Raw genomic sequence first — 15,285 nt, forward strand, 5'->3', positions numbered from 1 at the left:
TTCAACCTTTAAAAGCTGCAAAATGCATCAATATTAGAAACACTGACATTTTACTGTGCAAGTCTGACCACAACCCTGACATCTCTCCACAAAATATGGTTTATTCATACCTTATGCCCATAAACGTCTGGACCTGAAGTAATATGTTTTATACACTAAACTAAACCTGGTACATGTACTGTTAAACTTACCACCTCGCAAGTCCATCAAGTCCATAGAGTCTAAGCATAAGCTGCAAACATTTCCAACAACATCAGATCATATAAATAGAATAATCCCCACAACAAAGGGCTAGAAAAAGCTCTTGTTACCCTGCCAGCTCATTTGCCTTGTTATGTGTTCGGAATTCTAAACATAGTTATTACATCACTATGCAAAAGTATGATGATGCCAACACTATTCTTAGTAACAGAGAATCTGAGTGGTTTATAAGCATGAAATTGCACATGTACATGACAGTGTAGCTGCCAAACTGGTCTGTCAGTAGCGCAAATTACAAACATACCCTTACCATCCCTATGTGTCAAGTTCTGCTGAAAGCTCCCAAATTTTACTGAAATTAAAAAAATAGGAAAGCAAAATAACCCTGAAATAAAAGAGATTACCTTAAAACAATACAACAGATAATTAATACAACATATACACACAATATGGTAAAACAACACTAATCATATCCTGTCTTGATATGGGCAGTATTATTCTCCTTCTGTGAACATGTCCTTTCTTGTTTTGTCACTTAATTTATTTATTTGAAACTAAAGTCCTGGATCCTCCTTTTAGAAATGCTAATGACAATAATGGGAATTCAGAAAACATTAATGCTGCAACTGGAGTAGCAATGAAAGTATTCAAAATAGTGTGAAAACATATGAGGTGCTGCTTCAGTGGAACACCATGCTGAAGAAACCAGGCATCAGGCTCCTGCCAGTCACATTAAACTCACTGTAGTGACATTAACCCAACCAATACTTAGCCAATTCGGCACCAAAGCATTACCAATTTTATGTCTTAGGTATGACTCAACCCAGGATTGAACCCTGGTTCCAACCCTATAATAATAATACTGCCATTAAGCTATCAGGTTTTACAATTCTCTCAGTTCTCTCGACAAATATAATCATGATACAATTTGAAGGCAGCATTTTAGGGCAATGCAAATATGGCATATAGTCTGATATTACAGATGGATAACAACATTGAAGCAGTTACTACAAATGCAATTTAAAATCCTTCTTAAAGATTATAAGTAATATGAAGACAAAATTTGGTTATACCTTATAAGGTAAACCACAATTAACCACTAAGATTAAATACATACACACTCAGGACTCTTTGGCAATATTCTCTCCCACTTAAAAATATTCAGTTTCGCAAAAGTGCAACAGTGCACAAAACAAAAAAGTTTTTTTCATACAGGATTATAAGGTACACTACACATGTATGTCCATAAGTATCCCATGATGCACTGTTTTAACTGACACAATAAATGTCAAGTTTAAGATATGCTTAAGATAAGGTGTTCACAAGAATGGGGGGTAGAGGAGAATAATCATCATCTCTTGATTTTACATAGAAAAAAAGATGTCAAGAAAAATGTGTTTTTGGAGCGTTGGACAAAGTGCAACAGATGAAAAATAACATTCCTGTTCACAAGATCACAAAATAACTTACCTTTTTCTTAGTATCTTATAGTGAATGTTCTGGAAGAGTTACACTCATAACTCTAATCCTTTTTTAACTGTTTTAGTTTCTTCTTCTCCCTTCTGATGTTCAAAATGCAGAGTTTTTGATGTCTTTTTGAAGTTTTTGAAGAGTGATTGAGTATAGATATTTTTGATGACCAGATCCCGGGCAATTCATGGAAAACCTGTACAAAATACACCAAGATTTTATTAAATTGTTCCTGACAAACTGAATTACAGTAGTTCCACCTCTGGTATTAATCATCATACTAGGGCCACCGATTAATTGCTTGCTTTTCATGAGTTTTCCTCATTTATATTTTTGTAGGCAATAATTGAGCATGTGTGTTGATTATTCACCGGTTTGAAAAAAAAAAAAAAAAAAAAAAAAATTGGTCTTATCCACAACTAACAGTTTTAGATCAAGATCAATAGTATATTTTGTAATTTTATTTTTGTCAAGAAACTGATAATATATGCTAATAATTTCATATCATATATGAGTTTGAGAAAAAAGTGGAGGGCAGCAAAGAACCAAATAACAGTCGCCTTTGCACTTGTACTAAGACAGTCAGGTCAGGTATTTATTACAATATACGTGGGAATGTCTGTCAGCAACCTGTTGATGGTAATGGGTTTCCCCCAGATCTGCCCGGTGTCCTCCCACCATGGTATACGTAAAATATTCTTGAGTATGGCATGAAACACAATTGAAAAAAATAAATTTTACACAATAAATAAGCGTAAAGGTGTTATTACTATTCTTATTACCTTTTGAATATATATTTTTGGCTCTATAATACATGTACATCTCTTACAAAAAAACATTGAACTATTTTGAAGAAAATAGTTATTCTGTTTTCAAATTCCTATGAAATAACAACACGCATCCAGATTTACCACAGATATAGTACCAGTACAACAAATCCTCAGCCTTGAAGAACATACCTACTTATCCCCTATACTGTCCTTTTTAAAATACATACATATGTGTATACCAACACTAATATTTACACTTTTTTCCATTATAAATGTTTGGGACCTCCGTGGCTCAGTTGGTTAGCACGCTAGCACAGGGTAATGACCCAGGAGTCTCTCACCAATGCGGTCGCTGTGAGTTCAAGTCCAGCTCATGCTGGCTTCCTCTCCGGCCGTAAGTGGGAAGGTCTGCCAACAACCTGCGGATGGTTGTGGGTTTCCCCCTGGCTCTGCGTGGTTTCCTCCCACCATAATGCTGGCCGCCATCGTATAAGTGAAATATTCTTGAGTACAGTGTAAAACACCAATCAAATAAATAAATAAATAAATTATAAATGTTGTGAAATTGAAACTATTCCATGTCATTTCACCGATACGGTTGACAGAGGCTTGTTTATCTTAGATAAAAAAAATCCAGTTAAGTTTCAGTAACCATTCTGCTACTGGTTTCCTTTCCAAATTCATTCCTTAGCATGCAGATTACAGATGTCTTGGTGCAACAAGAATCCCTTACACTGGTACAGCTGCTGATTTTGAACTTCTAACCTCAAATAAAGGTCCCAGCCTGAATTACAGCACAGGTAATCAATGTTGTGGTGAGACAACAAGCTGCAGAAGGTAATACTAGTGTGAAACAAATCAGATTATAGGCTAGAACTAATTAATCCGTGGCGAACAAATTAATCTGTGTATGCAAAAGTTATAAACTAATATGCTGCAGCTAAGACATCACATGAAACTAATCAACTTAGCCACTGGCAGCAGATCAACATGCATTTACAAAAATGTATGTGTACTATGCTGTAGGAAAACAAAGTGACATCTCATACCCTAGGGACTAATGCTAATCTATCATGATGGATACTAGACTCAGTATGCTGTCATGCTGTCATTCTAACCTACACGACACCCAAAGAACCAATGTCACTCTACGAATGACGACCATTTACAGTGATTTCACACCAATGAATAACACCGATATCGCCACACCCAGCCATATCACCATATGAGTATGAACCAATATATTTTCTGCTGAAGGCCTTCTCACACAGTATTGGCTTCTACTAGCAACTAGAGTAGATAGCAGTTATTTCACAACACTACCAACACAGTCCGCATCAGGCCTATATTTTTTACTGGATTTCGAGAACGTGCATATACATGCTTACATTTGTTTTCTGCATCATTCACATAAAAGGCCTCTGTCTCCTCGTCTCTGTCAGTTTAACATCCGATTTTACCTCCAAAACCATCACCTGCTACCCGGAGAGTACTAAGTTTTTAACTTAAGTATGAAAGAAATATAACACAGTCTGCATTGTCAGTAGTCAAAACAAAATTGAATACATATTTAATTTCCAATCTAAAATATACTTTGCTGGTTTTATTTCCATTGTGAGAGTGCAAGTGTGTTAGATGTTGTGGAAAACCAGAAGGTGGATTATTAAATCTAAAGTGTTGTATTTTCGAGAAACAATCCAAGTTACTATTTTAAAAACAATGTTTTCAATGGTTGCCCTCTTGACACACGTGATAGTGTCTGCTGGCAAATGCCTGCTGTCATCTGTAAACAGGTTGATAACTTCATTGAAATAGTAAATATGCGGTTAAAATAATCTGGTAATCCTTTGTAAAAATCAATCAGTTGTTTAACGTTTAAACGCTGAAGGTGCACTAAACTACGAAAACTGGGCCTTCGATAGTTTGCTGTAGTAAGTTACCGCTGTGATCTGTAGTGTAAGCCACTTTGCAAGTAGCCGCATGCAGTATGACCCTATATCATCGCTGCTGAGGGTATGAAAGGCACTTACCTGATGTAACAGCCTAACACATTGGCCTGTGGAGCGACTTCCGTTTCTGAGATTTCACTTGTGATATTTGCAATACGTAAGGAATAAATAATTGAATTTGAACCATTGGTCTTAGATGCATGTATACTTGCAGCAATCTTATCATTTCGTTCTTGTATTACAGGTAACCATGTGATGATTGAACTGGATATAGACTGTGTTTCATGGATGGGCTTACGAAACATTAGTGCGGTTAGAAAGATGCACCGCATAAAATCTCTTCATAAACTTCCATTGGCTTTGGACGCCTGTCACAGACTTAATCGGAATGTATGCTGTTTATGTCAGATATCATCCAGACGACACATTTCCAAGGAGACGTATCAAACCTACTTTTCTCCAGAGTCTCCACCTATTGGGTTTGCACAGGATGTCCTGGAAGCTGTTCACTCTGTGACAGGATTACCCTGGTGGGCTAGCATCCCCCTGACAACAGTAGCAATAAGAAGCTGTGTGACTTTACCTCTACAGATATACTCTTATTATATTCTAGCAAGAGTCGAAAACCTTCGACCAGAAATAATGCAGTTGTCTAAGCGATTGAAGCTGGAAGTAGCTGATGCTCTGAAGCGATTTCAGTGGGAGGAAAAGTATGCCAGGAGAAAATACAATGCCACAGTTAGTAAAAATTTTTAAATTACTAATCAGCTAATGTTGTTGTTTCTTATAGTGGTGTAAAATTGTGTTTGTCAACTAAAAAAAAACACCACACTTAATGTGTGTTATAGTCCACATTCCATTCTTATTGTATGTTTTATGTTAAGCATGTAACTTTAAACGTGATCAATACCATATCGATATTAAAATGACATACCGGTATCCACATAATTTATGTAGATAATAACAAATTTTACAGTATATGTAGTCCTGCCTCTATGGAAAGTGACAGAAACAACACAATACTAGATAGACTAGAACTTCTCCAATTCTCATAGTGAGCAAGAAGCAAGGAATATGAAAATACTAGTTGTTTTAGTCATATGGCTGTGTGTACTGTCATACATGTGACTTGTGAAGAAGCCTCTAAAGGAAACACTCTAACATTTTGGTTTCAGGTATCAAACCTTTGTGTTGCTGTCATCATAGTGCTTATCAAAATTCTGGTATGTTGCAGATGAAAGGCCTGATACGAGATCTGTACATTCGGGACAACTGTCACCCATTCAAGGCCTCTGTTGTAATGGTTGTACAGATACCCATGTGGATATGTCTGTCATTTGCCCTCAGAAACATGAGTGGTTTTGTCCCTTATGATGCACCTGGTGAGTTGTGAATTGGTATAGTTGTTTGTAGTATGAACGGCAGTTTTAATATGCACCAGTTATTAGGGTGTTATTACACCCTGTGAATATTTGATTTGATTAATGCTAATGTGTTTGTGATGTTTCAGCCCCAATGTCAGAAACATGTATGCAGATGGCATCTGAAGGGATTATGTGGTTTACAGACCTCACAGTTCCTGACACTACCTGGCTGTTACCTCTGGGCTTAGGAATTATGAACTTGTTGATCGTAGAGGTATGTCCTGTAATGTAGTATCGATACGCTGTCTTCTAGTCAACATTCCTCACTGAGGTATTTGTATCTTGTGGTTAAACAACTGCCAATTTTAGAGCATTTCGCGTGGCCTGCTTCAAGATTTAACATGGGTTTCCCTGTGTTCACAATTTTATGTTTGTCTGCCACATGTGTTCACTTTCAACCTTTGACTAAAAATATCTTTACAAGAGACTTAGAGGATGAGGATTTAATCGTAATATGACTTCACATGGAGTGTATTAACCTCATACGGAGCTCAGGTAATCAAGCATGTACGGAATGGGCATTGTGTACATGCCGCCATGTAAAGGTAGGGTTTAAAGTGAAAAATACATGCCAGTAATCATCAAACATGACCACAGTTAAAAAATATCAACAATGGCTGAATTTTACGTTTTAGGCAAAAAAAAATGAATAAATGAAAAGCATAAAATTACAAGTAATTGTCATCTGTCAAAAATATAACAGGAATATTTACATGAAGTGTTTAGTTTATGCAGAATTAAGTGATATGTTTGATTTCTTAGGTGGGCCATATGGACTGTTATTGACAGAGTACATTATGATGGCATGTTTTTGGAGTATAAGTAACATGGCTAAAATGCACACAAATTGTGTTCTCTGGTGGACATAAAAGGTTAAAAATCTTTGCAATGTGTTTGAGCTATGGATAACACCATTACTCTGGTATATTGTCCATGAGGTCCATTTCAGATATAAGACATTTCATAATTCTGTTGAAACCATATTGTAAATTACATTTTTTCAGATAAGGTTTCAGTAGTCAGTCGTATTATGTTTGTATTATGTGGGACAGGACTATCAAGACTACAGTAGCATTCTTAGTTGCCCTTTTTTCTGGTTTTAGATGCACACATTGAAGAAGGAAAAGGATACTCGTTTACAGAAAATTATCACAAACTTTCTGAGATGCATCAGTGTCATAATGGTTCCTGTAGCAGCTAGTGTACCAAGTGTAAGTTAGATGATAAGCTCTATAAATATCCGAGCATTGTCTAAATTTCGCTAAAATTGATAATCTTTGGATATTTGATTCTTCCACCAAATACATATGGTATATTTGTTTATTTCATTGGTGTTTTACGCCGCACTGAAGAATATTTCCGTCATGCTCTTGTGGTCTGAGGAAACTGGACAGAGCCCAGGGAAAAGCCACAACTATCCGCAGGTTGCTCGCTGCTGGCTGTGTCCAGTGTTAGTTGGACTGCATTTGGTTAGTGACCAGATGCTGGTGTGCACATCTGAATGTCACAACTGGAAAAGTTTGTCAGTACATGTAACTTGTCAAAGGTTAGTGGCCAGACACTGTTTGCACATCTGAACGTCACAACTGGAAAGTTTGTCAGTACATGTAACTTGTCAAAGGTTAGTGGCCAGACACTGTGTGCACATCTGAACATCACAACTGGAAAAGTTTGTCAGTACATGTAACTTGTCAAAGGTTAGTGGCCAGATACTCATGTTTCCTCTACCCATAAAAATGACTGCCATAGTCTCAGTGAAAATTCTTGTGTATTCATTAGGACATGTATTTATCGGTGCTACCAGATGAAGTGTTCATCTGGAGATATGTTAGCAATAATGGATGACCAACAGTATTTTTAGTTTTATGCCGAAAGAATGTCATCGAATGATTATGGCTCCACACCGCTTCGGCAGTATTTCAACCATATTTTGGAAATGGTGCCTTAAAAAAGTTTAGTCAGATTGCCATTACATCTGCTTATTAAGATAAACATTTTCTTATAGAGGTGTAATTTTCATTCAGGGTTTTTATCCACGTGACATCATTCAGTGAAAACGATTTGAGTACTGATTCTGATATGTAGTACCTGCTTCTATTTCAGTCTATGTGCTTATATTGGACAAGTTCTAGTTTATTTGGACTGGCTCAGAATATTGCCCTTAAAATCCCGAGGGTCCGAAGAGCAGTGGGGATTCCCAAGACACCCAGTGAGAGTGCCACTCCATTTCAGGATATGTGGGAGGTGGCTTGGACCAAGTACACCCGGAGAAAGAAGCAGATCTGACGTTAGATATGACCAGATGTGTGACATTGAAAACTTAAACCCCCATCATGCGACAGATGCTTCAGCTACAGTCATAGGAACATTACAAACTGTACAATTTCTATATTGTACATCATCTCATTTCTGATGGACATTGAGGACCCTGAGGACAGACCGCATTGTTGGTCAACTGGACTACATGTACTTACATAAATGGAGTCTTTTTTTTTTGAGAGGGCCCTTCGTGGCCGAGGTGGTTATAACGCGGCTCAGGAACCTCTCACCAATGCATTCGCAGGAGTTCAAGTCCAACTCATGCTGACTTCCTCTCCGGGCATACTTGGGAAGGTCTGCTTGGTTTCCTCCCACCACAATGCTAGCCACAGTTGGGTACAGCGTAAAACACTGATCAAATACATAAATCTCTTCTCAGAGAGGCCTGCATACTTTTCTCAGTCCTGCAAATAAGTGGACTGCTGTGATAGCTTGTGTAGTTGATATATTACAATCTATTTCTTGTAGACAGTTTTGTAGTTGTGCTTTATATTTATCAGCATGTAGGAGTTGGATGAAAATAAATTTTGTACCATGCCTGCAAGTAGGTGTGGAATTTCATTTATGTTCTAACGAACATATATCATTTCAACAGTCGTTTGTCTGATGGGTGTTTAATGCCATACTCAAGAATATTTCACTTATACGACTTCCAGCATTATGGTAGGAAAAAAACACAGGCCTGGGAGAAACCCACAGCTATCTGCAGGTTGCTGCAGACAATCCCGTGTACAGCCTACAAGCGATACATTCTCTTATTTGTAAGTATCTGTTTAATGGTTGCAAAATTTAAAAGCCTTGAATTCACTATCACTTCACCTATACCGCGTAGATCTACTTCCCCCACCCTCTCCTTTATACCCCAACATTAACAAGAATGTCCCAGCTAGAGCTGGATTTGAACCCTCATCCTTATTGCATGGTCCTTAGTGGTAGATTTGATCACTGGTCAAGAGGATCAATGGATTGGAATTAAGCCACTGGTTGAGAGAAAGAGATGGATTTAAACATGCAACCCCGTGGAGATTATATCGTAAGGGACAAGCGATGGGACTTTCGTATTACATGTACCTCACGTATGTCAATGGATGCATGCTTGGATTTAACATCGTACTTCACAGTTTTTCAGTCATATGATGATGAGGAGTTATTAGTTGTGTGTACAGATACTGTCTCCTCTTGTGAGAAGGCAAGTTCGTGCTGCCGTCATTGAAGTATCATGCCAAAGACACCAAACAGGACACTCCATCCAGTTACATTATACGGACGCTGGACCAACCAGTCGTTTTTCCTTGCTCTAACCTCTTAGTGCTAGGTGCCATGCGATTACCATTTTTAAAAGCCTTTGGTATAACTCAACTCTGGTTTGATCCTGGGGTCTCCAAACTTCGACATGTCAATGACCTTGTACTGGAAACAATGGAACAGCCATAACAGTACCCTTCCACATCAGTTATCGTCACAAACCAGATCTTGTGCTTTGCTATAAATCCTTAACACGATACAGTATTCTTATCTCAAAGTAATTGGTATGGCAAACTTCTGAATAAAGTCGGGTCATCCTTTACTCGAGGCAAGTTCTTTAAATACGTGTCATTACCCCGAGGCCTACCAGTACACAAATCTAATGCTTCGCAGCAAACCAGGTTTAAATTGCGGCAGGAATCTGGGCGATGCACAAAAGTTAACTTTGTCAGCTAAGCCTCTTCACAGTAATGACAGAAGCGAGTGTAATATAGTATGGAAACCAGTACATCTTCATCAATTAGTCCAAGAAAAAAAATCCATGGATTTATTGTAATAACAAAACACATTCTGAGCATGAAGGCCAAAATCATATTTTGCAATCTTCAATGTGCAGCTATTAAATAAGTTGCAGAAATTCACTTCACGCACTGAGAATCTCCTAACTCAGTATACATTCACCATTCCAACCTACATTACCGCCAATAAAAGACACAGATATCAGATTCAACCAATAAAAATATTTCTTTTTTGTGGATTGTAGAATTGGATTTAATTTTTTTTGAGATTTGACTTTTCTGGAGTTGGGAGTACAATTTCCATTTGCTTAAATTCTTCATACTGCTTGGACTGTGTGAATCTCAAATTAAACATCCAATCTAACAACAACTCGAATACGCAACTAGCTAACACAGGCGTTCTCATCCACAAGAATTGTTTATAAAACCTTTTTACCTCCATATTAGCATAAATCCTTGTCAGCTTAACTTTCAATTCAAACATAGACAACATAACAACAAACTGCTCCACAGCACATTTCCTGCTTTATTTCCACAGAAATACAGTACAAGTAGATAGTGTTGCTGCAAACTCCATCTTCCAAGATCACTGAAAAAAATAAGAAAACACTAGATAAATGGCAGAGATGAATTTTTTTACAAGATAAGTATCTGTAAAGCTCAGAAATTGCATTTTTAAATAAATGCAAGTACATTTCTCCTGCAGTAGTTGAGCATTAATGGTTCTCCTTATTTGCAAAAATTATGAAGAATGAAAAGCCTAGATATAAGCACACTTTATTATCGCTACAACATACGTTGTCATGGTAATTAAGGCCTTCCTAGGCTAAGTGAGCTTTGCGTCACTGTCCCATCAGGTCAATGTATTTACTTTTGCTTTGTATACAGCTTAAAACTTATCCGAATTTGGAAATTTTCCACCATATCACATCTACGGGCTGTACAGTCATCCCAATATATGAATTTTTTTTTTTTTTTTAATCAAATGAATCTTACCAGCACAATCTCTTACAAATACATATATTTACTGTTTTTGTTTGGTGTTTCACACTGAATTCGAGAATATTTCATTTGTATGATGACAGCCAGCATTGTGGTAACCCAAAGAAACCTGACCGAGCCCGGGGGAACCCACAAACATACACCCGTTGCTAAAGGACCTTCTCACGTGCGCACGACCGGAGAGGAAGCCAGAATAAGCTGGACTTGAACTCACAGTGACTGCATTGGTGAAAGCCTCCTAAATACTTAGCTGCGCTAACAGGCTAACTCTATGGCCATGGAGGTCCATCGTATATACGAGAACTAACAGAAATAGGATGGCAATTTGCACTTGTTTGATTTACAGCGGAACACATCCGACACAGATTTTCATGAACTGTACCTTTTTGCCTGCTCCCACTTTAGCCTTTGCTGTTCCCCGAACTTTCTTCTGTCGGTTTTTACGTTCCTTCCTCTGCTTTCTGGCAGTTCTTTGTCTCTCGTATAAACCGTGCTGATAAACACACAAAGGAGATACATTTAAAAACAGCAACTACTTATAATGAGACATCTGACTAAGGTTTCTAAACTAAAATGAACCAATTAAAGCTGAAGATTACTTTGCAAAAGCACTGGATTTTAAAATACGAAATTAATTCTCACCCTGTCAACTGCCTCACCATTTTGAATACTCACTTCAATCAAGACCAGCAAATTACAGACTCAATATTTTGGGTGCCTCCACTACATAGCTCTAAGAATCAATGAAATAATAAGCTGCAAAAGGGGAGATCCAGTATTTAGATTATGTGTTTGCTATTTTACACTGCTTGAAAGTATACATCATTTTCAAAAAGGACAAGTCTATGATATGAAAAGATTCTTGAAAACCCAAAGTTTGGCAAATCTGTCTCAAAACCCAACCATCAAACTTTTCTACACAAGGTTACAACAGCACAAATGCTGGATTCAAACACCTGGCTTTGGGTTGGGGCTAGAGGCAGTCTTCAATTGAAGCCTTTGAGATCTGGTCTGATACAGCTGCTACTTCAGTTTAAAGAATGTTAACAGTACTAACTCTGCCTAATCTGTATTTGGGTTCAAACTTCTTGGCATAGTCCAAGTTGTCATAAATTAACCCAAAGCCTGTTGTCTTTCCACCACCAAATTGTGTCCTGAACCCAAAGCAGAAGATGAGGTCAGGTGTGGTTTTGTACAAGCGAGCAAGCTTCTCACGAACTTCTGTTTTGGGAAGTGTAGCACGACCAGGGTGTAAGACATCAACCACCTGTAACATAGGGAAAACATGTCATATATTATTCTGGCTACATTTTCCATACACAAACTCACGTATTTGATAACCTAAAGAAATGAAAAACAGCACCCAAATGTTTGTTGTTCTGTTTGTTCACAGGCACTGCAGGGTTTGAAATAACCGGGCGCCAATTCGCCACTTGTGAGTACAATAGTTTTTTGGCAAATGAAAATTCTGTGGTGGATGGCCATTGGCGACTAATCTCTATTTAGATGGTTGTATATGTTGAGTGAATGTAATTAGCCTGCTCGAAAGGTTGAATCCAGCAATGGCCACCCATCCAAAATCACCCTCTGACAAAGACTGTAGATTCTAATCTCCCAGCATGCCGTCTTGTGTTGATTACAGCGTATGCATGTTACTTACATGAAATATCCCAAACCCAGGAGAGCAGGCTTTCAGCACATGCGCTTGTAGGTCATTCTGTTTGTTTCTACAATAATGCATCATTCTGGTTGCACTTTTCGCTAGGCCATGTGGCGGCATTCTGTAAATTTTGTTTCAACAGCTATAGCATTTTTGTTGCTAATCATCAACTTCCCTGTGATGGAAAGTGGGCGCGCGGAAGGAAAACAAAGGTCCTTGCTGGATTTCATGTCACCCAAAGCAACGAGTGAAACTGAAATTCTTCTCCCGGCAGACTCCACCTTGCCGGGGCCCTACACAAGCTCAGTTACCGATGTTTGTGAATCTTGCCTCTGATTTTCACATATATTACATGTTACGCCTGATAATGTTTTCCTCGATTGCTGAAAATAAATCTCCACGTATAGATGGCCCGTGAAGAAATTATTTGGCCCCTAGAATTTTTACGTGGAAAAAAAAAAACATTTCAAGCCCTGCACTGATCATGGTAATCACACAAAACTGACTTTATATAATATAAAGTCCCCATCTTTATGACTGCCATATCTCTGAAGCTATTGACAGCTAATTCACAAAATTTTGCCAAGCTAATTATTGGGACTCGTACATGTCCTTCCTTTGAGTGGATTTTCACAATAATCAGATTAATTTGAATATTAAAGTCTAGGGGCGTGCCAAGGTCACAGCAGCATGAAACTTGTGCATGGTTTGATCTGGTCCTTATCGTGTCAATGCAGATGTGTTCTTTGAAAAAGAAGAAGAGAGATATGGTAAGTTCATGGAATGAGGTTTGAGGAGCGCAGCAGTTCTACTTATGTGTCTGTGAGTCTGTAGGTAATTATATGAATCCGTTTCGTCTTGCTACTAAGCCCCCTCCTGGCACAACCATGCATGTCTGTCACTCACCATCTGTCTCCGTGACAGCAGGCGGTTGGTCATGAACTTTCTGGTACGGATTGTGGCCGCTCCTTCACTCTGCAAACAAAATACATGTGTTTAGTATGAAAACCTTTGAAAGCTGATCTCAATATTTTTTCGTTTCGATTTTTTTTTCCTTCCCAAACTGAAATGTTTATATAGGGCTACTTATTAAAGTGATGTTTAAAAATCCTCAACTTTCCACTAATATGTCCCCAGTCCAGCTGATGGGTAGAGAAAATCAGTGTTCCCAGATTAAACCAGCATCCTTCTTGAGGTAAATCCTGACAAACCTCCTGACTTAACAATGCAGCCAGAAAAAGCAAGAGATGGATTGCAAGAAGCAACCTTATTAAACAAGTGTCAAAGTTCTCAGGCCATGGAACATTGTCCATCCAGATTCTTATAGCTATGGTTAGGTATTGGGCAATGTAATGCAGTAGAGTGTTATCAACTCACTGAAGAATCTGTTTATCACAATGAAAATATTAGTCCGTGCACATCAGCTTGTAGGCTGAAAAATATTTGGGTATGCCACAATCATGGCTGGTCAGCCTCTAGTCAGAGACCCAGCCATTCACCTAAGTCTCAAACAGATTGCAGAGCCAATAAGCACTCCACATAGCTCTAATTAATCAAATCTAATAGTCAAATCCACATTGTTGCATCTCCCCTTTCCCACTGACATACACACTTTTGTAATGGTAATAAAATAAAGTACTATTTCTAATGAAAAAATCTCTGACACCAGTAATTTACTGAAAAATACGGACACCAGTAATTTCCAGACTGCCACCAAAGCCTGCTTACTGGCATTTTTCACTGCTTTATCGTAACCATATGCTGGCTGTCTTGAAAACACAATGGTACCACACATCCTCGATGAGGAAATGATACTTGATCGGATTACCACATTAAACTGTGAGTGGTGATGGAAAAGTGTGATGCCATGTGACGTGCATTTGACAAGCAAAAGCTATGTAAAGAGCTTATACATGCTGCAAATATTTTTGTCGCACTTAGGTGGACAGAGATGAACACTAATGACTGTGGCAGAACCAAACATTTCTATACCTACATGTGCCAGTCAGTCAGTCAGAATCATCCATCACCTCACTACTCCTGGTTTTTTTTTTTTTCATCTTTGGCAGTTGTAAAGACTAGCGTGATCGTGTTGTGAGTCAATGAGCTCCTTCTCAGATGTCCATTATGGAGAGCTGCTTCTTCAATGAACTGACATCTCTCTATCACTGGATACCACCCTCAAGTTTAAAATTCCCTTAAATCTTTCACTGACCGTAAAGATACGTATGAAATTCTGAGCCCTTAATCTATTAGTTGCGCCTTCAGTTGGAGTTGTTGTTGTTGTCGTTAAATCTAATGACACAAACTCCCGTGATCCGGTTGCCAGATCTGGTATATTTGGTCATGGTTGCTTGTAGTGAAAAATAAGTACTTTTCAGTATTATATATTTTTCCTGAGAAATGGAATTTATCGTCTTCGACTTCTGATAAATCTCAATACAAATGTTCTTAATATTCGCAAACCACATCTATGAGCGGTTAAATCTGAAACTGTTTGAGAAGTCATGTCAAGGTGTAATTGAAATCAAGCGAAGGCCCTATCAACAAAAAGTACCAAGGAAACAAACTGAACAAAATTTAATTCTTGATGGGAAGTATTTTTGGAGATATTCATTGATATCTTTGACCACTTATCCCTCACCATGTTGACGACGTTTTCGTCGACCGGAAAAGGAAGCAGTAATGTTAGACTCGTACCTTTCCCAATGTTGCAGCTCCTTCAGG

General features: G+C 38.1%; 2 protein-coding genes across 3 annotated transcripts; one reads left to right on the forward strand and one right to left on the reverse strand.

The window, feature by feature from the left end:
* The first annotated feature begins 4,178 nt into the window (after positions 1 to 4,178).
* On the forward strand, positions 4,179 to 8,664 carry LOC135461328 (cytochrome c oxidase assembly protein COX18, mitochondrial-like). 2 transcript variants are annotated; one of them, XM_064738365.1, is made up of 6 exons: positions 4,179 to 4,234; positions 4,635 to 5,128; positions 5,625 to 5,772; positions 5,901 to 6,028; positions 6,918 to 7,025; positions 7,918 to 8,664. In XM_064738365.1, the coding sequence occupies exons 2-6, from the start codon at positions 4,646 to 4,648 to the stop codon at positions 8,098 to 8,100; spliced, it is 1,050 nt and encodes a 349-aa protein (XP_064594435.1). In that variant the 5' UTR covers positions 4,179 to 4,234; positions 4,635 to 4,645; the 3' UTR covers positions 8,101 to 8,664. The 2 variants fall into 2 exon arrangements, with proteins under 2 accessions (XP_064594435.1, XP_064594434.1); XM_064738364.1 differs by lacking the exon at positions 4,179 to 4,234 and adding an exon at positions 4,510 to 4,547.
* A 1,738-nt stretch (positions 8,665 to 10,402) lies between these two features.
* LOC135482261 (small ribosomal subunit protein eS24-like) lies at positions 10,403 to 15,240 on the reverse strand. The gene is made up of 5 exons (XM_064762150.1): positions 15,203 to 15,240; positions 13,465 to 13,533; positions 11,956 to 12,165; positions 11,281 to 11,391; positions 10,403 to 10,485 (listed from the first exon to the last, which is right to left on the reverse strand). Exons 1-5 carry the CDS (start codon positions 15,203 to 15,205, stop codon positions 10,483 to 10,485), a joined length of 396 nt encoding a protein of 131 aa, XP_064618220.1. The 5' UTR covers positions 15,206 to 15,240; the 3' UTR covers positions 10,403 to 10,482.
* Between the last annotated feature and the right edge of the window lie 45 nt (positions 15,241 to 15,285).

This window comes from Liolophura sinensis, chromosome 1 (genome assembly GCF_032854445.1).
Source record: "Liolophura sinensis isolate JHLJ2023 chromosome 1, CUHK_Ljap_v2, whole genome shotgun sequence".
Lineage (NCBI taxonomy): Eukaryota > Metazoa > Mollusca > Polyplacophora > Chitonida > Chitonidae > Liolophura > Liolophura sinensis.

Excerpts from the sequence above, each read along its gene's own strand:
- LOC135461328 (XM_064738365.1), top strand. The coding sequence starts at position 4,646 with ATGATTGAACTGGATATAGACTGTGTTTCATGGATGGGCTTACGAAAC. Across the intron at positions 5,773-5,900 it reads TGTCCCTTATGATGCACCTG|CCCCAATGTCAGAAACATGT; the intron begins GTGAGTTGTGAA and ends GTGATGTTTCAG. Across the intron at positions 6,029-6,917 it reads TGAACTTGTTGATCGTAGAG|ATGCACACATTGAAGAAGGA; the intron begins GTATGTCCTGTA and ends TTCTGGTTTTAG.
- LOC135482261 (XM_064762150.1), bottom strand. Across the intron at positions 12,166-13,464 it reads TGCTGTCACGGAGACAGATG|GTGGTTGATGTCTTACACCC; the intron begins GTGAGTGACAGA and ends CCTATGTTACAG. Across the intron at positions 11,392-11,955 it reads CCAAATACAGATTAGGCAGA|CACGGTTTATACGAGAGACA; the intron begins GTTAGTACTGTT and ends TGTGTTTATCAG.